Below are 25,666 nucleotides of genomic sequence, written 5' to 3'. Positions count from 1 at the left end.
GGACCATCCTCCACTGCCTTCCTGGGCCACAGCAGAGAGCTGGACTGGAAGAGGAGCACCCGGGACTAGAACCGGTGCCCACATGGGATGCAGGCGCCGCAGGCGGAGGATTAACCAAGTGAGCCATGGCCGGCGCCACCCCCCAATTCTATGTTCTTAAAACAGAATCACTGAACTAGATGAGAGTAAGAACAGAAGGAAATTCCCACTTGGGAGCTAAGCCAAGAGGAAAAACACTTTTTTGCCTTATCACTGTTACTTAAGTGGCAGTGCTTGCTTCCAATTTAAGGATCCTATCCATATCATTTGTGTTATCAAAGACAGTTCAACCCTTGAAAAGCTTGTTACAACTATAAATAAATACAAATGATTTTTTTTTGACTGTAGGAGGAATTTAAATATCTTCCTCCTTTCACTTTTCAGCCCTCAAAAATTGAGATAGCAACAGAAAGAACATCAATGGCTTGCAAGAATCATGTCTCTGGGTTAAAATCACGGGGCATGGCAAACTTAAAGCCGAACCTTGGAGAGGGAACTTCATTTTCAATACTTGTTTCAAACACTGCACTAACAAGAAATTCTCCAAACTTAGAGAAGGAAGGGAAGGTAACTACATCTATCAGAAGTGGATGCCATCAGGAAATTGTTAAAGTAAGCAAAGCCTAGGGTCTGGCCAGAGGCAGGAGTGAGTCAGGAAGAGGGCTGGCTAGGCTGAGCGAGGTCACCTCGGGATCCGCCTACTCGGGTGGCCCGGGGCAGCAAAGCGAAGAGGCTGGGGAGAGGAAAGGGCAGGGCCGCGCGGTCTCCAGGTGCGAGCCGCGTGAGTGGCCGGAGAGGCCAGGGCGCCTCCTGCGCGCTCGGGACGTGCGCCCGGGGATCACCCGGGGTCCCGCTCCTCCCCGCTGGCGGGGGGAGAAGGGGGCAGGCGGAGTTCTCAGCGGCTATAAAGGGCCCTGGGCAGCTGCAGCTCGCCTAGGCTCTTCTAGGCTCGCCTCCACGCGCCTCAGCGCCCTCCAGCTCCGCCCTCGCCGCCTTCGTCCGGAATCGCGCTCCGGTTCCCCTTCAGGCCGCACTCGACCCTCTCGGGCCTCGGCTACGCGGGCTGCGGCGGAAGATGGCGGCTGCAGTGGCTCCAGCGGCTCCGGCGGCTCCGGCGGCTCCGCCGGCTCGGGCACCGCAGGCCAAGATCTCTGAGGCGGCTCTCGCTGCCGCCCTGGCAGATGTGCCCGAACTCGCCCGGCTCCTGGAGATGGACCCGTACCTGAAGCCCTTCGCTGTGGAGTTTCAGCGCAGGTACCGACCTAATCCCCACTCCGTGATAGGCCACCTGCCTTCCGGGAGCGGGCTTACCGCTCGGGCCGCTGCTTGGCCTTCCCGCGCGCCGGCCCCGCCCCTGCCGCGCGCCGGCTCCGCCCCTCGGCCTTCCCGCGCGGTGGCCCTCAAACCCTTCAGGAGAGCAACCTCGGGGGGCGGGGCGTCGGGTTGACTCCCCACGCGTGCGCTTGGGAAGTTACTGTGTTGACAGCCGCAGGAGTGGGCGCGGAAGCTGTGACAGAAACTTTCCTCTTCGCCTCTCCCTCCCTTCGCACAGCGGCCCTGTCGCGTGGGCTACGTGCTTGGCCGCCACACTCGGGTCCTCGGCGTGTGCGGGGGAGGGAGGCAAGGCCGCTGCAGAGTCCCCGACGTTGGCGCGCACCGCCGCTGTCCCCCGGGTCCTGCGGGATTGGCAGGGGGCGTCACTCGCGGCTTTTGTGACTGCCCGCTGAAAACTTTCCGGTTTGATTCATGACCAGCAGTGTGATTTGTCGGGATTCTTTGATTCTCCAGGCCGTTTCGCTTTTGTTCTTCCCATGTCCTATTCCTACTGTCAGGGAACGTTAGGAAACTTCTTGGACCAACCTTGGTGAATGGCTGCAGCGACTTGCCTCGTGTTTCCTACAGCCTTTCCAAGGAGGAAGGCAGGAGGGAGAAGGCAAACTTGTAGGCAGCCAATGCAGGATACTACTTTAGCTTGCCTCCCATCAGGCTGTAGCATCTTGGGTTGCTACACTTTAGTTACTGGTGTTAGAATACTGATGAATTCAACAGCAATAACAACAAAAGGGTATAGCTTGAAAAACTAGGATAGCTTTGGACTAGTTATATTAATTAGATACATTTGTGAAGGCTTTGAGATTTTTTAACAGTCTCGGCTGGTTTTTTTTTTTTTTTTTTTTTTTTTTTTTTTTTTTTTTTTTTTTTTAAGGTTTATTTGTTTGAAAGAGTTAGAGAGGTAGAGACAGAGAGCAAGAGGTCTTCCATCAGCTGGTTCACTCCCAAGAAGGCTGCAATGGCAGGAGCTGCACTGATCTGAGGGCAGGAGCCAGGAGCTTCTTCTGGGTCTCCCACATGGGTGCAGGGGCACAAGGACTTGGGCCATCTTCTACTGCTTTCCCAGACCCTAGCAGAGAGCTGGATTGGAAGAGGAACAGCTGGGACTAGAACTGGCACCCATATGGGGTGCTGGCGCTTCAAGCCAGGGCTTTAACTTGCTGCACCACAGCGGTGACCCAGTCTCGGTGTTTTAATTGGAGTCCACAACTTTTTAATTAAAAAAAGTGAACAAAACCAACAACTAGTAGCTAGTTACTGGCATGAAGAAGCATTGGGGGTAATGAAAATGGATTGATTTGGAGTTTGAAAATACAAAACCAACTTAGTTCAAGTCATGGTTTGATAGTATTACTTGTATTGACTCCAGCAAAACTTGTATTAAGGAACTGTTTTTATTTTTAAAGATTTATTTATTTATTTGAAAGTCAGAGTTACACAGAGAGAGGAGAGGCAGAGAGAGAGAGAGAGAGGTCTTCCATCTGATGGTTCACTCCCCAATTGGCTGCAACAGTCAGAGATGTGCCGATCTGAAGCCAGGAGCTTCTTCCTGGTCTCCCACGTGGGTGTAGGGGCCCAAGGACTTCGGTCATCTTCTGCTGTGTTCCCAGGCCATAGCAGAGAGCTGAATTGGAAGTGGAACAGCCGAGTTTTGAACTGGCGCCCATATGGGATGCCGGCACTTCAGGCCAGGGCATTAACCTGCTGCACCGCAGCACCAGCCCCATATTAAGGAATTCTTAGGAGCAAAGGACTTCTTTAAGGATTGGAAAGGGACATGAAGTTGTTTACTTCCCATTTCAGTGCTCGTATATCCGAATGAACTGACTCTCCTTCAAGTAGCCACTTTCTACTGTTGCCCACTTAATCAGGTGATTATGTTCTTATACAAACCATTGGTGTCCTCTGAAATTGTTTTCAGAATTTGCGGCACATAATCTTCGTAGTTAAATCTTGGATTTTATTTAGAACTAGTGAAAACATTTTAGAGCAAAAAAGGCACTCAGGATGGTAGTCAGACTTTATTGGTATGATCGTAACAGTGACAGTGATTTACTTGCATGCTTTGCAAAATGGCAAGACGTTTTCAGAAGAAGAGATGTGGACATTGTTTGTGTTTCTCTGACCATCTTTTAGAAATGGTTACACAAATGTTTTTTGTTCTGTATTTCTTCCATGTACTCGGCTTCAAGTCCGTTGTGATTGAAACAGTTCTAATTTTCTTTCATGGTTGTCAGAACTAATGAGGAGGACAAAGGCCAGAAGAAGGAAGTCTGAAGAAATTGAGTGTTCTTGGTGAAGAGTCTGGTCCAGTGGGTCCTTAGGGCTCACTTGCTCTGACCTGGATTCTGCTTCTGGCCTAGGTTCTGAGTAATTGCCATTTTCCAGGACACATGTTCCATTTAGGCATATCGAATGGTAATTTGGCATTTGGCAGCAGCAACATTTATTGTTAACACTTGAGGAATAAAATATTTATTCTTCATCGAATCTGGTCCCGGTTGTGTATTTGCTATGGTTTGACTGTGTCCCCTCCAAATTTCAGGTGTGGCCAATGTGATGGTTCTTAAGAGATAAATTAGGCCATGAAATCTCCTCTGTGGTGAACAAGATTACAGTCCTTATAAAAGAGGCTTCATGCAGCTTTGTCCCTTTACCCTGTGAAGACACAGGGTTGCCCTTCTCTGTAAGAGGCAGCATTACAGGCACCATCTGGAAAACAGAGCAGCCCCCACCAGATATTGACTGCTAGCATCTGGAGTTTGGGCTTCCCAGCCTTCAGGATTGTGAGAAAAACTTCTGATCTTTGTAAATCACTCAGTCTCAGTTTTGTTTTAGCAGCACAAACACACTCAGACACTCTCATTTCCCCTTGATATCTAGTATCTCACCTGAGCAGCATGTCTATGGTCAAACATTTAGGTGCTGAGTATGCATCCTAAGGAGTGAGGGCAATTTGGGGTACAAGCAATAAAATATAGGAAGAGTGATAGAGAGGCAAGTTCTTTTCATTAACTGTCTCAACCTCCCCCAAACATTGTCACTTTACTTGATTTTGTATGTTTGATATTCATTTTATCTTCTCCTTAGACTTTTGAATCAAGTTTGAGGGATTATGGATTATTTGGGGCCATAAAATAATCAGTACCTTGGTGTATAAGACTGCTTCTATGATGTTTCATTGATTGCCTCCCTTTTTCTTTTCATCGTTTACTTTGCAGTTAGCTGTTGTGATCATAATTCCAAAATCTTAGTGCTATTAAAATATTAATATTCCCTATATTACAGGCCAGCGTGAGTCAGCCATGATACTCTCCTCTTAGCAGTCACTCTAGTTTAGAAAGAATCTGTTTTGACACATGTTTCTTTGAAGGCAGTAGCACGGGATACAGAAGATGTTGAATTATGACATTCATTCTTAAAGTTTTTGCCCAACAGTCATTCTCTTCTGCTGGCACAATGTATTGGCCAGTGCATGTCAGCTTGCCATATGGATGGAACAGAGAACTGACATTTGTGAAGTCTGAGCTGAGCAGCACAATTGCAATAATGGTTCCAGACCCTCTGTTTAAAGTTTATCTGATTATGGTACAGATAGGTTATGATATTTAACTCATAAAAAAAAAAGAAAAACCACGAAGTATGCAGGGCAGATGTTTTCCTTGTTTTACAGATGAAAAAACAGAGATTTGGTCAAGTTCACATAACTGGTATGTGCTGGAGGTGGAATTAATCTTATTCTACTGAAATTGTTTTCAGTAAGTTCATAGACAAAATGATAATTTAGTGATGTCCATTTTTTCCCCCTTTTTAAGATTTTATTTAAGGTACACAAAATTCATCTATTTCATATATATAGATTTAAGAACATAGTGGTACTTACCACCCCACCCTCCTTCCTGCTTATGCTCCCACCCTTCTTCTTCCTTCCTCTCCTATTCCTATTAATTGTTATAAAGATCAATTTTCAGTTTACTTTTTTAAAGATTTATTTATTTATTTGAAAGGAAGAGTTCGAGGCAGAGAGAGAGAGAGAGAGATTTGATTTATTGTATTTATTTGAAAGACCATATACAAAGAAAAGGAGAGAGAATGAGAATCTTCCTCTTCACTTCTGAAATGGCCACAATGTCAGGAGCTAAGGTGATAATGAAGCCAGGAGCCAGGCGCTTCTTCCTGGTCTCCCATGTGGGTGCAAAGCCTCAAGCACTTGGACCATCTTCTACTGCTTTCCCAGGCCACAGCAGAGAGCTGGGTCAGAAATGGAACAGCCGGGACACAAACTGATCTCTTTATATTCTCGGTGTATTATATCTGTATCTACCAAAGACTCAAGCATAAAACTTACAACTTTTAAAAGATTTATTTATTTATTTGAAAGAGTGACAGAGAGAGTGGGAGAGACAGAGAGTTAGAAAGATCTTCTATCCACTGATTCACTCTCCAAATGGCTGTAATGACCCTGGCTGATGCCACGATCCTGGAACCCCATCTGTGTCTTCCACATGGATGGTAGAGACCCAAGTACTTGGGCAATCTTTTGCTGCTTTTTCCTGGCCATTAGCAGGGAGCTGGATTGGAAGCGGAATAGTAGGGGCAGGAACTGGTGCCCATTCGGGATACCAACATTGCAGGTGGTGGCTTTAGCTGCTGAACCACAATGCTGTTCCTTCAGCCCTGCCCAAGACTTATTCTTTTTTGTTTGTTTGTTTTTAAGATTTATTTATTTATTTAAAAGGCAGAGTTACAGAGAGAGGAGAGACACACACAGAGAGGACGTCCATCCATCCATTTACTCCCCAGATGGCTGCAATGGCCGGAGCTGGGCCAGGTCAAAGCCAGGAGCCTTTTCTGTGTCTCCTACATGGATGCAGGGGCCCAAGGACTTGGACCATCCTCTGCTGCTTTTCCACATATATTAGCAGGGTGCTGGATCAGAAATGGAACAGCCAGGACTTGAACTGGTGACTATATGGGTTGCTGGTGTTATAGGCCATGGCTTTACCTGGTACACCACAACGCTGGCCCCAGCCAAGATTTATTTTTTTTTTAATGTTTATTTATTTTATTTGAAAGAGTTACACAGAGAGAGGAGAGTCAGAGAGAGAGAGAGAGAGAGAGGTCTTCCATCAGACGGTTCACTCCGCAGTTGGCTGCAACGGCTGGAGCTGCGCCGATCTAAAGCCAAGAGCCAGGAGCTTCTTCTGGGTCTCCCACGTGGGTACAGGGGCCCAAGGACTTAGGCCATCTTCTACTGCTTTCCTTGGCCATAGCAGAGAGCTGGATCGGAAGCGGAGCAGCCGGGTCTTGAACCAGCGCCCATATTGGATGCCTGCGCTTCAGGCCAGGGCACCACAGTGCCGGCCTCAGCCAAGATTTATTTTTAATTATCCCTGTCTCTTCCTTTCTTCATGTCTCCAAGTCTAGTCAATCGTAACTCTTAACTCTGTCAAGTAGGTAGCAGTCTGCATTCCCATTGCTGTCCTGTTTCAAGCTATTAGCGTCTCTAGCCTTACAAACACAGCCTGGTAATGTTCCTCCTTTCAAATCTTCACTTTGTCTCCTCTACTCCTATTCAGTGAACAACACAAATAGAAAGAACTGTTAAGTAGGCATTCCTAATTAGAATACTTCTCTGCTTAAGCCTTTTCAATAATGGCTTGTTTTTTAAAGGTACAGTAGATGTTCTCATGACCCACATGGTTCTCTGCCTTATATGGTCCCTGGTGACTTTTTTAGCATTGTCTTAGCACCCATCCTCTTCCTCTATACTGTCTAACCTATCAAGGCCTGCAGACAGAGGAACAGCTGGGACATACAGGGGGGCAATTCAGGATCAGAAAATACCAGCAAAATAAGTTAGAACCATAATATCTGTTTATTTTGTATACTTTTTTCTTGAATATTGAATTTTTTCATTTCTTATTTTGTATATACACAAAAGAGGTTGAGTGTTCCAGAAAAATCACTAAATAAAAGACAGAATAGATTCAGGCAGAAATGTGTGCAGGCTTTTGTCCGTAGAGCGACTGTTTCGGCTTTGTAGGAGTGAACTAATAAGTGAAAATTTTCTTATATTTCTTTTATTAATATAAAATAACTTATCTGTGTCATAGCAAATGTTCCTTACCAAATGTTTAAGGAGTATCAGCTTGAAAGTTTACAGACATATTATCCTGTCTTGGAGCCACATATTTTGGAATGGTTCTGGGTTTAGTTATGTTTTTAAACAGGTCATGCCTTCTGCTTGATACATTTTTTGCTTCTATCTTGTAAATTACCTTACATGCTTCAAGAGGTGGCTTAGAGATATGTTGTGTGCCTTCCCTGCCTTTTTTCTCTAGGATGAATGAAGGTCTCCCCTTCTTGTCTACCACTTTGAAATTCCCTATCCTGCAGGTGCTAATTCACTGCAATATCATTCTCTTTTTATTCTTGGTTTCCTCTACCGGATTGCTCCTGTGAGTGAGCACTATGCCTATATTGATAATTCACTGTTGTAGGTATCGGTCTGTAGGATTAGACCTGGCTGGTAGTGTATGCTCAGTGTGTTTGAATGAGCAAATGATCATTTGGTCAATGATCTTCTGATTCTGTTTTTCCTTCTGTCATAACTATGAACCTAATATCAACTCACTTTAAGCTAAAGATGTCTGGAATGTTACAAAGAAGGATGTACCATGAATGGGAGCAGCTGCTAGGAGTTTTATATCATGTTCTAAAGAAGGGGATATATACTTAAGAGCTGAAGAAAATAGTTCAATCAAGAAGGTAGTTCTTCATTAGATACTTCTGTGTTTCACACAGACTAAAGGTTTACTTTCTGAAGGAAAAGTCAGTTTGGAAAAATCTGATATTAATATGTATGCCCAAATGTGAAAGAAGAGATTTTATAAGCTCTGGATTCTATTGGAGCGAAGATCTCTACTTAGTTAGAAATAAAAATACTTTTTATATTGGTATGTAATCAGAATTGAAAAGTTATTTGAATTTGGCATGTCAGCAGCCACACCAAAAAGTGATTCTCACAGCACAGAAGTATTAAATCAGAGCTGAGTGGTGCACTTTCTTCTCAGCACCTGGCCAAGTTGTGGGCTCTGAAGAAAATCAAAATGTCAGTAATTTTTAGAAAGCAGGAAGAGTCTGAAGATTACAAGATGTGCATGACCTGATCCTCTGTACTGGTAGGTTCGTTTGCCCTTTGCAGCTGAGATCTGTACCAATGCCAGAGTCCCCCCTGAATTCTTTAGAGCGATGGTCAAGAGTCTCTGACCCCTGCTCATCTTCAAAGTCACTTATCATGACCTGATGGAACATTTTGGTTTAGCTTAGGCCCTGGTACTTGCTGTACCACCTCCTGAGAAATGACTTCATGCAGTAATTTCTTAGCAGGTTCCTTTCAGCTCCCACCAAGCTGGGTCCTAGTTAGTCACTGAGATGATAATATAGTCCCTGTGAAAGGTGCTGCAGTTTTAGACTGAGAGGTCTATCATGCTGCTGCTATTTGAAAGCATGCATTGAACTTCGATTATACATTTACAGGGGCTAAAGGAAAACATGAAAGTGTGTTCTTTGGAGAAAATTACTGCTACCTGGTACCTTTCATTCTAAAGTGAGCTTTTTTTTTATTTTTTATTTTGGTTAAATAAAGAATAGATTTTCTTCTTGTGGTGATCAGTCTGCTCATCAGTACATGTTCACCACTGTTTTGAATCCAGGGTTCCTTTGTGTTTAATATCAAAAAGAAGCTCCATTCAGATTTGTGTTTAGGGCAACAGGAACCCAGTTCCTTGACAAAAGGTAAAAATTCACATTAAACTTGTTGTATAACTTACATTCATTGATTTATTATATAATTTGGTTATAGCTTGTTTGACATTATTTAAGTCATGATGACTAACTTGTAGAACTTGACTGTTTTTGATGTTTAAGTGACCAAAATAATTTAGATTCTAAATTTAGTTTCATTACATGTGAAATGGAAAGAAAACATATAAAATATTGCTGAGTGACCATATTGCAAAGTACAGTAGCAAAACAAGACTTGAATTGTAGCTCACATAATCATTTTTTAACTTTTTGAGATCCAGGATAAATTGATCAAAGTCTGTGAACGTCAGGTTCTTCTGCCATAAAAGTGGATAGAACCTACTTCATTGGGTGTCTGGAGGACCAGAATGTATGTAAAGATGAAAAGATGCTCATAAGCAAACAAGAACTTGATGATGATAATATTATTAGAAAACTACCTCTCAAGAATATTATTTCCAGGAGGTTGTTTAGGTTTTTAATGCCGTATTCTGCAATCTGATATCAGCTAAATGCCACAACTGGTAATTCCCTACAACTCTTTGCTTTGCTGTAACCATGTCTTCACTTTTAGAGATTCCTTCTTTTTCCTAGTAGAAGCAATTGTTAAATGAGATGAGGCAGGTGGTAATTTTAATCAGAATATAATAGAGATGGAGAAGAATATGTTTAAACTTTGATCCTTAATTTGGCAAGAAATGATAAAGCAATTGCCAGTTTACTGTAAGCTGAAGGCAAGATGAGTTCTGGGATGTAATGAGCACAATGCTCCCTATATTGAGAGAGGTAAATGTTGGCCTGCAGAAATTCACAATCACTGTTCTCTTGATCTTCCTTTTCTGTCTTTTCTCTCCTTTCATCTGTTTGCTAAGTGTTCATATTCTTGGGCATGAAATAGCTGCAGGGGGCCGGTGCTGTGGCTCACTAGGCTAATCCTCTGCCTAGCGGTGCCGGCACACTGGGTTATAGTCCCGGTCGGGGCACCGGATTCTGTCCCGGTTGCCCCTCTTCTAGGCCAGCTCTCTGCTGTGGTCTGGGAGTGTAGTGGAGGATGGCTCAAGTGCTTGGGCCCTGTACCCCATGGGAGACCAGGAGAAGCACCTGGCTCCTGGCTCCTTCCTTCGGATAGGCGCAGTGCGCCGGCCACAGCGCACTGGTTGCGGCGGCCATTGGAGGGTGAACCAACAGCAAAAGGAAGACCTTTCTCTCTCTCTCTCTCTCTCTCTCTCTCTCTCTCACTGTCCACTCTGCCTGTTAAAAAAAAAAAAAATAGCTGCAGGGATTTTCTTCCTCCTGAACTGTGGATGGTTAGAAGAATGGGCATACTGAGTTTACTAATTTCAGAAGTAACTTTGAAAATAAGACTAATATAGAAGAAAAAATATATAATAGCAACCGAAAAGTTTGAAAAATGATATAATTATTGCAGTGGAGTCTGAACATGATTTATATGTGAAAAATATTTATACAGAATGAAAATATTTTTACATCCAATGTCTTGCCTTTTCCTCTTTTTTCTCTTTTGTTGAAATTTGATGATTTCAGTTAATTTGAATAGTTTTGGGTTTGCCAAAAGATGTATAAAGCAAAAGAATGGGGAGCTGGCATTGTGACATAGCAGATAGACCACTGCCTGTGATGCTAGAATCCTTTGTGGACACTGGTTCATGTCCTAGCTGTTCCTCTTCTGATCTAACTCCTGGCTAGTGGCCTGGGAAAAGCAGTGGAAGATGGCCGAAGCGTTTGTCACTCACGTGGGAGACCTGGATGAAGTTCCTGGTTCTTGGCTTTAGCCTGGCCCAGACCTGGCTGTTGTGGCTACTTATTGAGTAAACCAGCAGATGGAATATCTCTTTCTCTGTCTCTCCCTCACTATAAATCTCTGACTTAGAAATAAATAAATAAATCTTTTTTAAAACAGCAAAAGAGTGTAATATTTGTCTGCATTTCAATAGATTCATTTAACTATAATGGGATAAAATTACAAGAATAAATATGTATATGTGTATGTATATACATATATATGTGTGTGTGTGTTATGATTCAAAATGTAGTACTCAGAATCTATGTCTAACACTATACATCTTATATAGGTAAACTTGAAGTTTTCTGAATAGACATCAAGTAAGAATTTAATGATTTGTTTTACAATTCATATCATAGTTAAAATCCTCAATCTATTTATGCTTTTATGAAAAATCAATACCTGACCATAGGTTATATTTAATTATGATTAACTTCACAATATTGATATGTATACTGTTATAGAAATGTCATAAAATCAGTTATACATTGAGGTCCATGTAACGGAAAACTGAACACACTCTCAATTAACAGAAAAGGCTCCAAACTGTGAGTTACAGAAATAGAGGTTTGTATCTCTCACAAAGAATGTGGAGGTGAGTGATTTGGACCTTAGTATGGGTCCTTCCATCTTTATTTTTCTACTCTATTATCCTTAGCATATGGTCTCTATTTTTCTTAGACAATCAGTGGGCATATCTCAACATTACATCTATTATGGTCCCAATAGAAATGTGCCAGCCTACCATGTCTGTTTTGGGAAAATATGTATTAGCTTTCTCTTAACCTCGATCTAGTTTTTTCTGTGTACTGATCAGAACCATCCCATGGCCATCCTTAGCTGGAGGTGTGCTTGGATCATCAAAATTTAAGTGGTACAAACATTTTCTTGAGAAATGTCATTTTATCTTATCCATCACAGCTTCCTAGGGCTCTTTCCCTTGTGCCAAAGAGGAGACTACATCTGGCAAATGATGAAAAGCCCCAGCAAGACCACCTTATAGTCATGTGACATCACATCTTTGTGTAAATTTTTCTGGGCAGAGTCCAGGTATTTCTACTCTTGAGAAAGTCCAAAGCTACAGCCCTCAATAACACAACCCTGGTTCATGGCCTTCACTTTGCTAGATCTGATGATCTGTATTTTTCTGGATTTGTTTCTTGGTGAAATACAGAAACTTTTGACTGCTGTGTAACACAATGACCTGATCTCTTTAGCCACTTGGGGAGCTCCATTATCTTCTTTCTGTAATTTCGTAGAGTGTTCTCTTTAAAAATATGAAAGTATCTTGAGAAGAAATACATTTGTTAATTTCTTTTTTTTTTTTTTTTTTTTTGACAGGCAGAGTGGACAGTTAGAGAGAGAGAGAGACAGAGAGAAAGGTCTTACTTTACCCTTGGTTCACCCTCCAATGGCTGCTGCGGCTGGCGTGCTAAGGCCGGCGCACCGCACTGATCCAAAGCCAGGAGCCAGGTGCTCCTCCTGGTCTCCCATGCGGGTGTAGGGCCCAAGCACTTGGGCCATCCTCCACTGCACTCCCGGGACACAGCAGAGAGCTGGCCTGGAAGAGGGGCAACTGGGACAGAATCTGGCTCCCCGACTGGGACTAGAACCCGGTGTGCTGGCGCCACAGGCGGAGGATTAGCCTATTGAGCTGCGGCACTGGCTGCATTTGTTAATTTCTAATAATTTGTCCACATTGTCTTGAGTTCATGAAAAAGTGATCAACTTTGTCTTTTTTTTAAAAGAAACTTTATTTATTTATTTTAAAATCAGAGTTACAGAGAGAGAGGGAGAGGTAGAGAGAGAGATTGAGATCTTTCATTTGCTGATTATTCACTCCCCAGATGGCAAGAATAACCAGAGCTGGGCCAGACTAAATCCAGGAGCCAGGAACTTCTTCCCCATCTTCCACATGGGAGAACAAACACTTGGACCATCTTCTGCTGTTTTTCCCAGGCCATTAACAGAGAGCTGAATTGGAAGCAAACTGGTGCCTATATGGGTTGCCAGCCTCCCAGGCAATGGCTTTACCTGCTGTGCCACAGTGGTGGCCCCATCGGCTTTATCTACATTATTTGGATAATAGAATATTTGTTGGATTTAAAGGAAGGGAGAACTAAATTAATTGTATCTATTACTTGTTTTTGTTGTCCAAACATATGTAACATTATGAAGTTCTGACACCTTTCTGTGCTTTTCTTTTTAAAGCTTAAAATATGTAACTATAATTCTTCTGTACATACCTATGGCAGACATTTCATATAAATATGGGATTTCCATTAGAGGCTAATCTAGTGTTTTGTCTTTGACAACAGGATTAAAGGGCAGATTGTGGAATAATCTGGTTCTTCTTTGATGTCAGAATAGAAAATTAATGATGTATCCAGGTCGTACTGGTTTTCTTTCCTAAGAGGTTATGAGCTTGTTATTATTCATGATCATTCTATTTTTACTAAGTGGAGATCATAAGTGACAAATGTCTGAGTTACTGTTGCTTTTTGGTTGTTTTACTGTTCCTCTCTCAGGAGGATTGGCTGTTGTTCCAGAATACTGTAGGTTCACAGAGTTCATAATTGTCATTTCTGTGGTTTTTTCTTCCTTGCAACTCTTTCTACTTGAAACTCTGATACTGAAATATATTTTCATTTACTTATTTTCATTTTATTTGAAAGGCAGATACACACACACACACACACACACACAAGAAGAAGGGCGGGGGAGAAACCATTTATCCGCTGGTTTTCTCCCCAAAATGCCCACAACAACCAGATCTGGGTCAAGCAGAAGCCAGAAGCTAAAAGCCAGGAACTCAAACCAAGTCTCCCACATGGGTGGCAGAGACCCAAGTTCTTGAGCTATACCTGCTGCCTTCCCAAGGTATGTTTGAATGGTAAGCTGGATTGGAAGACTAATGGGGACTTGAATCAAGCACTCCAATCTGGATGTGGGCATCCAAAGTACTGTCTTTAATGCAGAGTCAAATGCCCAGTCCCTCTGACAGTTTTATCAGGTTGTTTGTTCATTACACCTGGGAATCCTCTGTCCTCTTGACAGTTTCAGTTGGCAGTGCTGTTTTGGTTGTTTGAATTGTACTTACTAGTGATAGGTATGTAGTGAAACTAATAGGTTTTCTTTTTGCTTTAGTTCCTCAAGGTGCCTTTTATTGAAAACTGTATGCTATCAATGCAACATTTACAAATATAACACATCAGCAGGAGGCACAGAGATATAAGAGTAGTATCAAAACTGAGGCTTGTTTGTAGCAAGTTCAAAGTACCTTTATAGTTACAAGAAATTTAAAAATATGGCAAAGGATGTTTAGAGAATTGCAAATTGTATTGGTCTGGATTTTTAAAAATTTCTTTAAAATTATAACCTCACAGGAACTTGTAAAAAGAGAATAGAGAGAAAAGTTCTGTAGCCTTCACCAAACTTGCCTCGGAGGTAATGTCTTGTGTCTTGTCAAAAATAGGAAATTGACATTGGTACAGTTTACAAATGTTATTCAGATTTCTGTAGTTTTTGCATGTGTTTATTTGTGTGTCTCTATCCTTCTTCACCATTGAGATGAATGCATGTATGTATTATGTTACTGCCACCACAATGCTGATACAGAGCTGTTCCATCATCACAAAGGAAATCCTTTTAGAGTCACACAACCACTATTTCCCATCCGTAACCTTTAAAAACCAGTCGTATGATTCATATCTATAATTTTTTAATTTTGAGAATTACAGAAATTAAATCATCTAAAACATATAAGCTTTTAAGATTGCCTTCTCCTCCCACCCCTCAACAAAATACTCTAGACGTCTCTACAAGTTGCAAATGTTAAATAATTTGTTCCTTTTTAAATTACTGAGTATTATATTTCTTTCATGTACCTTTTAGAATTTTTCTTTATGTTTTACTGTTGAAAGTTTGATTATAATATATCGTAGTGAGGATCTTTTTTGATCGTGCTCATTAGAGGAGTTCTCTGTGCTTCCTGTGTTTGGATATCCCTTTCTTTCTCCAAATTAGGGAAGTTTTCTGTTACTATCTCATTGAATAAGCCTTCTAATCCATTCTGTCTTTCTATGCCTTCAGGAATTCCTAAGACAAGTATGTGGCCGGCGCCGCGGCTCAATAGGCTAATCCTCTGCCTTGCGGCACCAGCACACCGGGTTCTAGTCCCGGTCGGGGCGCTGGATTCTGTCCCGGTTGCCCCTTTTCCAGGCCAGCTCTCTGCTGTGGCCCAGGAGTGCAGTGGAGGATGGCCCAAGTGCTTGGGCCCTGCACCCCATGGGAGACCAGGATAAGTACCTGGCTCCTGGCTTCGGATCAGCGCGATGCACCAGCCACATTGCGCCGGCCACGGCGGCCATTGGAAGGTGAACCAACGGCAAAAGGAAGACCTTTCTCTGTCTCTCTCTCTCACTGTCCACTCTGCCTGTAAAAAAAAAAAAAAAAAAAGGACAAGTATGTTTGGTCATTTGATAATATCCCATAAATCTCACCTTTTTTCCAAGGTGATCAGTGTCCATGTTAGCCCACAATGTGTACACCCTCCACCCGCACAGGCCCATGAGTAAAGGATCTGTGCAGTCTTCAGTGTGAGCACATAACCCTCTGCAGTGACCCACCCTAGGGAGTCAGGGAGCTCTGAGCCTCTGGAGTCAAATACAGTGATTGTCAAGAGACTCAGTAACACTGCACAGCCTATCATGGAGTCACAGAATTCCCACAGTCAGTGTACAATGCTCCCGCATTCATGGGGTACAGAGAATCCACTCTCATTCCTGTGTGTCTGCCCTATGCACAGGGAGAGCAGAGACGTTCCCAGAGCCAGCTCTCTGTGGATACTCTGCATTGGCAGTTTGAGCCCCAGAGACTGATAGCTTGAGGGGATGGGAATACCTCACAGTCCTACCTAAGTGGGTACCCAGACCCCTGTCAACCCATCCAGCCAGACCCAAAGTCAATGTGGAACATGGATTTTTCCCTCTGGTAAAATCCCCTTGTTGCACATGCACAAGCTGCTGCAACCTTTACAGGTTTCGAGATGGTGCCTTCTCCTCACTGTTCACCAGGAACCCTTGTAGGGAGACGGGGAGAAAGCAATGTGCTTTTCCTCTACTGCGTTAGGTAGGTACCTTGCCCCCAGACTAGGGCTCCAGGCTGGACTCAAAGCATGGTCCACAAGGTTACCTCCCATTAAGTATCACTAGTGACAAGGACTACCACAGTCTGCTCTTGGTTGTCTCTCAGAACCTGCCATCTCCTCCAACCCTAGCTGTAGGAGTTGTGGGTGGTTTCCCCATTGCTGCTGTGTGTGCATACTTTCCATACTGTGCCATGGCGTCCATCTTCTTTCTGTAGAATTTCTACTGTTAAAGTATGAGCAAACTTCTCTCCAACTCTCCTCTAGGAATACACTCCCCCTATTTTTCTTCTGCTATCTTCCCCTGGTCAAAATCAGCATGTATTTTTTTTTTTTTTTGTCAGAGTAGGCAGTGAGAGAGAGAGAGAGAGAGAAAGGTCTTACTTTTTCCGTTGGTTCATCCCCTAATGGCTGCTGCAGCCGGCGTGCTGAGGCCGGCGCACCGTGCTGATCCAAAGCCAGGAGCCAAGGGCTTCCTCCTGGTCTCCCATGCAGGTGCAGGGCCCAAGCACTTGGGCCATCCTCCACTGCACTCCCGGGCCACAGCAGAGAGCTGGCCTGGAAGAGGGGCAACCGGGACAGAATCCAGAGCCCGGACCGGGACTAGAACCCAGGGTGCTGGCGCTGCAGGCAGAGGATTAGCCTATTGAGCCATGGCGCTGGCCAAAATCAGCATGTATTTTCCCTAGTCAGCCATCTTGCAATACTTTTTCTTTTTTTTTAATCTAGTTTAATTAGCCTCTGTTTTATTTCAATGTTAAATACATATTTTGATATGTATCAATGTTTATTGAGCTATAAATATATTAGAAAGGAGAACATGACAGTTTCCAAACAGTTTTTTAGATATTGAAAACTGCAAATTGTTGGTCCACTTATTTGTTAAAATTTGGAAAATTTTATGGATAACATAGCTGACAATATATCCAACTTTAAGCAGAAAAAATGGAGTTTTTGAGAATATGCTCATCCTATTTTTTAAAGACATATTTATATTTTTGAAAGGTTGAGTTACAGAGAAAGAGGGGAAGACAGAAAGAGAGAGAGAAAGAGGGAGAAAGATCTTCCATCAACTGGTTTACTTCTCAAGTGGTTGCAATGGCCAGGGCTGGGAAAGTCTGAAGCTAGGAGCCTAGAACTCCATCCAGGTCTCCCATCTGCATGACAGGGCCCAAGCACTTTGATCCATCCTCTGCTGAATCATTAGTAGGGAGCTGAAATGGAAACGTGAGCCCATCTGGATACTGGCATCACAGGCTGCAGCTTAACCTGCTGTGCTACAACATGGACTCCGGAATGCTTATTCTCTAATTATAAGTTACTGTGAGGAATCTGAGGAACTAAACATCTAATAATGACTTCTCTCAACTGTATCGATTATAAATTATCATCATCTTCACAATAATAGGAATTGTTGCTACAATTTGCAAGTCACTGCTTTATGTCTATTGAAGTCAGAGACTGTGTTTCTATGAAGCTCCAGGTAATGCTGATGCTACTCTTTCCATAGGATACTGTGAGTATCAAGGGGTCTGTGTGGGCCCATGCATCTCTTCCAACCAGAGTTAGCAAAGGGCTAACTTACATTTTGTAAATATTTAAGGTGTAGCTGTGTAGTCCAAATTTTTGGAAGTAATACATATACCAATGTTGTTAGCCAATTTATTTAATTTTTGTTGGTCACAGTGATATTTCTAATTTTTATTTTAGGTGAAAAAATTTTAGTGTTAGTATGATCAAAATTGCCTTTTCCTAAATCTACTCTGTATTTCACAGTTGCTTATGGGTATTTAAATTTAAAAATAAAATGTATTTTTATTTTATTTGAAAGACAGAGAGATAAAGGGAGATAGAAACAAAACTTTTCCATCAGTTTGTTCATTCCCCAAATGCCTGCAACCATCAGGACTGGGCCAGGTTAAAGGTGAGAGGCAGGAACTCCATGTGAGTCTCCCATATGGGTAGCAGAGACTCAAGTAAATGAGCCCTCATCTGCTGCCTCCCACAGTGCACATTAGCAGGAAGCTGGAATCAGCAGAGCTGGGATTAGAACCTAGAATCTTGGATATGGGTTGCAGGTGTCCCAAGGAGTATTTTTTTTTAAGATTTATTTTATTTATTTCAAAGACAGAGCTACAGAGAGAGGCAGAGAGAGAGAGAGAGAGGTCTTCCATCCGCTGGTTCACTCCCCAGATGGCCGCAACGGCCGAAGCTGCGCTGATCTGGAGCCAGGAGCCAGGAGCCAGGAGCTTCTTCCGGGTCTCCCACGTGGGTGCAGGGGCCCAAGGACTTGGACCATCTTCTACTGCTATCCCAGGCCATAGCAGAGAGCTGGATCAGAAGAGGAGCAGCCGGGATTAGAACCGGTGCCCATATGGGATGCCCGTGCTTCAGGCCAGGGCTTTAACTCACTGAGCCACAGTGCCGGCCCCCCAAGGAGTATTTTAATCATTGAGCCAAATGCCACCTTGCATGTTGGTCTTTAGCATAAAACATACAGAGTGACTAGGCATAGATGTCTGTCACAGTTTTTTTTATTGAAGATATCCTTTATAACATTCTGTTTGTTGCAGGTATTTTTCATTGTGATAGCAGAACAAATATGAGTAAGATAGCTTTCTTATCTGACAGGAGCTCAATTAGATATGTAAACACAGTTATAGTAGGTAGTTTTCCACAAAGTTCACTGGAATACAGATGAAAGATTAACTTGTTCTGTTAAGGAAGGAGAGGGTATGTTTCAAATGACCTTTACCTTAAATTGTTAGTTATTTTTCTAAAAATTTAGGAATGAGTCTTCAAAATCTATGAAACTTTTTCAGAATGAGTCAAATAATATAGCTAAAATATTAATCTTCACTAAAACAGGGATACTACGCAACCTTATGCGTAACTTTTATTACTTAACATGAAAGTTTACTTGCAAAAATGGTAAATTACAAAATATACTTGTGTAAGAATTGCCATGTTAGGTTAGAACTGAAGCCTCTGACATAGTTTATAATAATGTTTTGGATGTTTCTTTATAACAGATAATCCCATTTTGGAAGGACTAGTGAACATTTTTAGCAGCAGTGAGGTATTTCCTTATTTAGCTAGGGGGCCCCATTCCTGAATGAGTCAGGGGACATTATAGTGAGTGTCACATGGTTGGAAGAACGCCAGGCAAGCAAATGAATGTTGACTACCTTTGCCTAAGTATCTTTCCTAGATCAGTATTATAGAAAAGTAATATGTGCCACATACATAATTTAAAATTTTCTAGTAGCATTAAAATAGATTAAAAACCCCATAAAATAAATTTCTTTTTTCATATTAGATCTTTGGGATCAGATGTGTATTTTGCACTTAAAGCACATCTCTGTTGGGAGTAGCCATACTTAAAGTGTTTAATAACAGTATGTGGCTGGTAGCTACCCTATTAGATAGCACATATTGAGATTATGTGTTTGAAAGAGGGGCTTTTACAGAAAGAGTTGGTATGACTCCACAGAGAGGTTGAAGGGGAAAATTGAAGTAGAAAGATTCAGTCAGCTCCCTGTTCCTCACAGAGGTGCAGCAGACCCATAGAGAATCTGACTTTGACTAAGAAAGAAACTCAGAAATTATTGGCTGGTAGTTTTTTTTTTTTTTTTTTTTTTTTTTTTTTTTTTTTTTAAAAAACACTTGAGAAATAAATGGATGGTATTTTAAATGTGAACATGGAGACATGCTACATTCTTAATTAACTGAGGCTGAGTAGGTGGACATGTTTTCCTCAAATTATTTGTCACAGCTAGTCCACATTGCTGTTTTCATTTAGGTAGTTCTTATTTATGTCATATTTACTTATGCTAAATGCATTACATCCATCTCCTGAAGCAAAAGCACTACACAAAACCAAGACTTGGGCCAGCTAAAATAAATCTGGTCCTTAATAAATTGACATATCAGGTGACTGCTCTCTTCTCTAATAGCCCTGGACCTCTCTGGATGTTCCAACTTCACTTGGACCCAGCCCAAATCACAGCTGTTCCTAACTCTGTTGTCCTAAGGCTCTTGCTTATGTGTGGTGACTCATTATGACTTGCATTATTCCTGAGTTGATCTCTGCTTGCAAGAGAGGGGGGTTGAAGGGATTGCTTCTCTTATCACATTTAAAACTAGTGACAGTGTCGTGGGCATGTGCGTGTGCATGTGTAAATGTGTGTGTGCCTTGTGCTTCATGTTCATTTCTTAATGACTTGTTTTTCTTTTTTCTAATAGATGTCAGTTTCTTCAGTGTTTACACTTCATATTTATTTTGCATGAACTCTGAGTCTTTAATAGTTTACCTGGTAATCACACAGTAAAAACACTGTTGTTTAAAGAAGTATTTGCCCTCATGAGTTATCAAACAGACTCTTCTTGTGAGTTGCTATTTCCCTGCCCTGTTTAGTGTTGTGTTTTGTGCACTATTGCTGCCCAATATCTGCTGACTCACTGAGCATGTCTTGGATGCTCGATGAGTGCTTTTCATTTAAGAAGAGAAGCCTATAGTTAGGGAACACTTAATTGTCTTTTGTTGTTTTCTATAGAACTTTGAGTGGTGGTTTGCACTTAAGGGATGTTTTGCAAATATATTGGCTAGGGGGTCTAGTCCAGGTTGTTCTGCAATATTAGAAATCTAGAAATATTTATTACTGTAGTTGTTAGTGGGTCCCTGGAAACGATTGAGAGTAATTCTTCTATCATGTAGTGGCCTGTGGTGGGCAAAACCTCTCTCACATACAGCTTAACCTTTCTCGTGTCTAATACTGCTCATGAAGAAGATTGTAATTTGTGCATTGTGCTTTTATCAGGTTGCTGTTCCCAATGCAGTTAGTGTAATTTTTCATTTCCTAACAGTCCTCGGGCAATTCTGTTTAACATGCTTTCTATTAGAACATTCTCCTATTTAAAAAATTTCTTTTGCCTCAGGCCCAACATGCTTTTCCAAGCAGGTCAATAGTAATTTATATCCTTACTGGCTTCATTCACCTTCACTGTAAAAATTCTATGCGGATTTCTTAGAAATGTCTTCTTTCAGTGTTTGTGGCATAGTGAACACTGGGGTATCTGTGGCTTTTATTTGTTCTGTTAATGTCTCACAAAAAATTATTTCATTTTTATCACTAAGTAGAAGACATGCAAGTTTTTGTTTTTATTTAAAATGTGTCAGTTTTCTTGGTTATAAACCATGCTTCATTTTTTCAAAGAATACAAATTGTAACTTTCCAACTGAACTTTGAAGTCATACATAGCATTTTCCTGAACAACTGCATTCACATGAGAAGAGACTGATTTACTGAGTTAAAGTCTTCAAGTTCATTTATAGGTAGGAAATTGCCCTTTTAAGGAGGTATCTTTTTTTTTTTCTTTTTTTTTTCTTTTTTGACAGAGTTAGGGAGAGAGAGAGAGAGAGAGAGAGAAAGGTCTTCCGTTGGTTCACCCCCCAATGGCCACTACGGCCGGCGTTGCACCAATCCAAAGCCAGGAGCCAGGTGCTTCCTCCTGGTCTCCCAGGCAGGTGCAGGGCCCAAGCACTTGGGCCATCCTCCACTGCCCTCCCGAGCCACAGCAGAGAGCTGAACTGGAAGAGGAGCAACCAGAACTAGAGCCCGGAGCCCATATGGCATGCCCGCACTGCAGGTGGAGGATTAGCCAAGTGAGCCATGGCGCCGGCCCCAGGGAGGTATCTTAAAAGTGAATGAATCAGGTTAGCTGGAGTACCATCTCACAGGATCCTGAATTAGGTGAGATTTTGACTTGCAAAGAGATACCACTCTAGGTTAAGCTTTCGAAATAGCACCTAGGTTTTGAATTTAATAATAATAACAAACTCTAGAACGATTTGGGTTTCTAATGAGGAAAGTTTAGTAAACAAAGACAAATTTCTCTCATCAGGCATTTCTGGCTTACACTGAAGAAGATTTTGAAACATCTCTATTATAATATCAAGGTTTTCAAGAGATTCTGGGTTTTGTGGAAAGAACAGGTCATCAAAGAAGGAGGTATCTTTCTCTGAAGGGAGGAGAGAACTTCCACTTTGACTATGACCTTATCTAAATATGATCAGATTCGGTGAACTCAAAAGGCTTCCATAGCCTTGACAACTCATGACAAGAGCCTAGGGTGATTACTGATGCCATAAACAAGAGTGTCAATTTGTTAAGTCAACAACAGGAGTCACTGTGCACTTACTCCTCATGTAGGATCTCTGTCCTTAGTGTGCTGTACATTGTGATTTAATGCTATAACTAGTACTCAAACAGTATTTTTCACTTTATGTTTCTGTGTGGGAGCAAACTGTTGAAATCTTTACTTAATGTATGCTAAACTGATCTTCTGTATATAAAGAGAATTGAAAATGAATCTTGATGTGAATGGAAGTGGAGAGGGAGTGGATAAGGGGAGGGTTGCAGGTGGGAGGGAAGTTATGGGGGGGAAGCCATTGTAATCCATAAACTGTACTTTGGAAATTTATATTCATTAAATAAAAGTTAAAAAAAAAGATTCTGGGTTTTATATAAATAAATAATAAATAAAAATAAATATATAATAAATAAATATATAGACATAAAGCTAAACTAAAATTAGGATTCTAGTTATATTATAAATATGCATTATACATTTGCATATATCACACACATATTAATATGTGTTTGTATGTATGTAGTGGCTTTTTATCATATCTTGTGTAAGAAAAAATATTTTTCCATTCATTGTGCTGATTTTGTATACAAACAAAGAGGATAAATAGGAATTTTCATCATTTTGGGAATAGTCATCATAGTGTTAGGAAGGAGAAAGAAAATCTATTTCTTTTTTTGGATTATAGTTTTTGCATTTTAAATTTCATTGCTGTTCCTCTCAACTTCCATCTGTGTTGACGTTTGGGAATTTTATCATTGCTCTTTCTCAAGTGGAGTAGAAAAGCTTAAAACAGAATTTATGCTTTTAAATACTACCAAGGTTCTATCACCTCATGATTCACTCCAGGTCTGAGCAGTTTTTCTTTGGTGTAAAAAAAAAGTCAAGGATTTTGTTGAACTAATAAACATTTCTCAAGCTTATAATGCTACTGATTATTATGTATTATTGACAGCCATTTTTACATTGATGGTAACTTTTTGCTCAAAATAAAATAAATATTAAAAGTTTTAGGCACTTAATATTTTATGGCATCAAAGATATTTTTCATACAGATGTTAACTGCTATATGTCAGTGACATTGTGTTTTTCAATTATTTCAATTTTTAGAGTTCAGTTATAACCTAGGAAATATTACAAATTTGAATAAGTCACACACAAATAGCCAGATTTGGTGCTGTATAACTTATATTGGCTCTGTGTTCTAAATTTTTTAAAAAGTATTTTAATTCCTAGTTAGCATTTTCTCTCAGTATCTCTATTTATTTGGAGTAGCAGAGTGACACACAGAGAGAAGGAGAAACAGAGAGAATCTTCCATGTGCTAGTTCACTCCCAGATGGTGCAGTGTCTGGGGCTGGTCCAGGCTAAAGCCAGGAACCCAGAACTCCATCTAAATCTCCCACATGGGTTACAGGGGTCAAATACTTGGGCCATCTTCTGATGCCTTTCCTAGGTATGTTAGTAGGGAGCTGGATCAGAAGCAGAACAGCCAGTACTTACTGGTGCTCTGTAAGGGATACCAACATTGCAAGCAGCAGCTTAACCTGCTGTGCCACAATGCTAGTCTCTCTCTCTTTCTCTCTTTTTCTGTGGGTATATGTGTGTGTGAGTGTTTGAGAGTGATCTTGGTCCTCAGAATAAACCCTTAAGGCTTCTTGTCTGGCTGAAAAGCCTGTGAAAGCATTTCAGGCATGGAAAGCCAAGACACTGTGGCAAAAAGTGTTCTACATGAAGGATATCTGTGAGTGAGACCCCAGTGGAAAGAAGTGGCCACCAAAGAAGGATGTACTTCTCTCTGAAGGGAGGAGAGAACTTCCACTTTGCTTATGGCCTTGTCCAAAAACTGATGGAGTTTGTGGACTCAAAAGACTTCCATAGCCTAGACAGCTCATGTCAAGAGCCTCAGGTAGTCACTGACATCATACATAAGAGTGTTAATTGTTAAATTAACAGCAGGAGTCACTGTGCACTCACTCCCTGTGAAGGACCTCTATCCTCAATGAGTTGTATTGAGAATTAACAGTAAAATTAGTTCTCAAACAATTTGTGTGTATGTGTGTGTGTGCATATTGTTGAAATCTTTACTTAGTGTAGAGTTGGTCTTCTGTGTACAAAGTTAATTGAAAATGAATCTTAATGGAGAATGGGACTCGCAAAGGGAGAGAGAGGAAAGGGAGGGGTGGGAGAGCTGGTATGGTGGGAAGATTAACTCTATTCCTAAGGCTGTACTTATGAAATTTGTATTCCTTAAAAAATAAATAAAAAAAATTGATCTTGGGCTTAATCATATACCTTAGACTGGTTGCCATCAGGTTCATCTGGTTGATTCCCTAAGACATTTTTTAATCTATTTTATCTATACATATTTTAGTGTTTGTGATGTGTTTTTAAGAGAATATAGGTTTTTTATATTAAGCAAACTATGTGTATGTGTTTTTCAACACTCTTAGGTAATGTCCCTACAGTAGAAATTTGTTGTAATTTCCTAATGCAATCATGAAACTAGTGATCACTTGATGGAGTAATAATGGTGGCTACATGTTTGAAATTAGGGAATGATGGTTTTTGAGGGCCACTAAATGTAAGAACTGTGAAAGCCTAAAACACACATAGTGTAAATCTCTGAAAATGTGTTACCTTCAGATTAGGAAGATGAACATTAAATATTTCAGTATTTCTGGGAATCAAGACACAGACTTAGTTATAGGCAGATATAATTCATTCAGTTGGAAGCATGGGAGGGAATAATGAAGCTATTTATTTCCTTAATTTGAAATAATTATAATGAAATTCTTTTGGAGAAAAGTAAGAACTTAGTGTGTGGAGTTTATGTAAGCTCTGAAAAGGAAAAGATATTTTAAGAACACACTGCATTGTAGATTTTCTTATATAAAAATGACAGTAAATACAATGCTAACTCTAGATCGAACAGATTTAGGTGGTTGTCATACCAACAATTAAGGATTCATTTTAATGATGTTTTTGACAAGGCTCTAAGTCATTTGTTTTCATTCTCCTGTGTATCTGGTTGTCAGAAATCTGCAGAAAAACTTAACTTATAAAGAGTGAAAGGACACACTAATTTATACTAGATGTCTTTGTGTTGTGATAGGTCTGGGCAGCAAGATGAGGTGGGATTGGTTTAGATAGGTTTGTGAATGTATTAGATAAAGAAATATTTTCTTTTGAGTGAATGAGTGGGTGCAGGGCAGGGACCCTAAATCTAATTTCTATATAATCTTCCTTCCGGGTCTCCCACGTGGGTGCAGGGGCCCAAGGACCTGGGCCATCTTCTATTGCTTTCCCAGGCCAGAGCAGAGAACTGGACTGGAAGAGGAGCAGCTGGGACTAGAACTGGCACCCATTTGGGATGCTGGTGCTTCA

At 41.2% G+C, this 25,666-nt stretch overlaps 1 protein-coding gene across 1 annotated transcript in view; it reads left to right on the top strand.

Annotated features, from left to right (window-relative positions):
* The first annotated feature begins 501 nt into the window (after positions 1-501).
* Positions 502-25,666, top strand: part of GBE1 (1,4-alpha-glucan branching enzyme 1) — a 304,814-nt gene continuing 279,649 nt past the window's right edge. Inside the window, 3 exon segments of the mRNA XM_089331383.1 lie at positions 502-606; positions 667-1,044; positions 1,046-1,293. Coding sequence (XP_089187509.1) covers positions 502-606; positions 667-1,044; positions 1,046-1,293 — 731 coding nt within the window.

The sequence above is a fragment of the Oryctolagus cuniculus genome, chromosome 4 (assembly GCF_051225735.1).
Source record: "Oryctolagus cuniculus isolate XC-2025 breed Fujian yellow rabbit chromosome 4, ASM5122573v1, whole genome shotgun sequence".
NCBI classification, from domain to species: domain Eukaryota; kingdom Metazoa; phylum Chordata; class Mammalia; order Lagomorpha; family Leporidae; genus Oryctolagus; species Oryctolagus cuniculus.
Note: the sequence above shows the minus strand (reverse complement) of the source record. Positions and strands in the feature narration are given on the sequence as shown.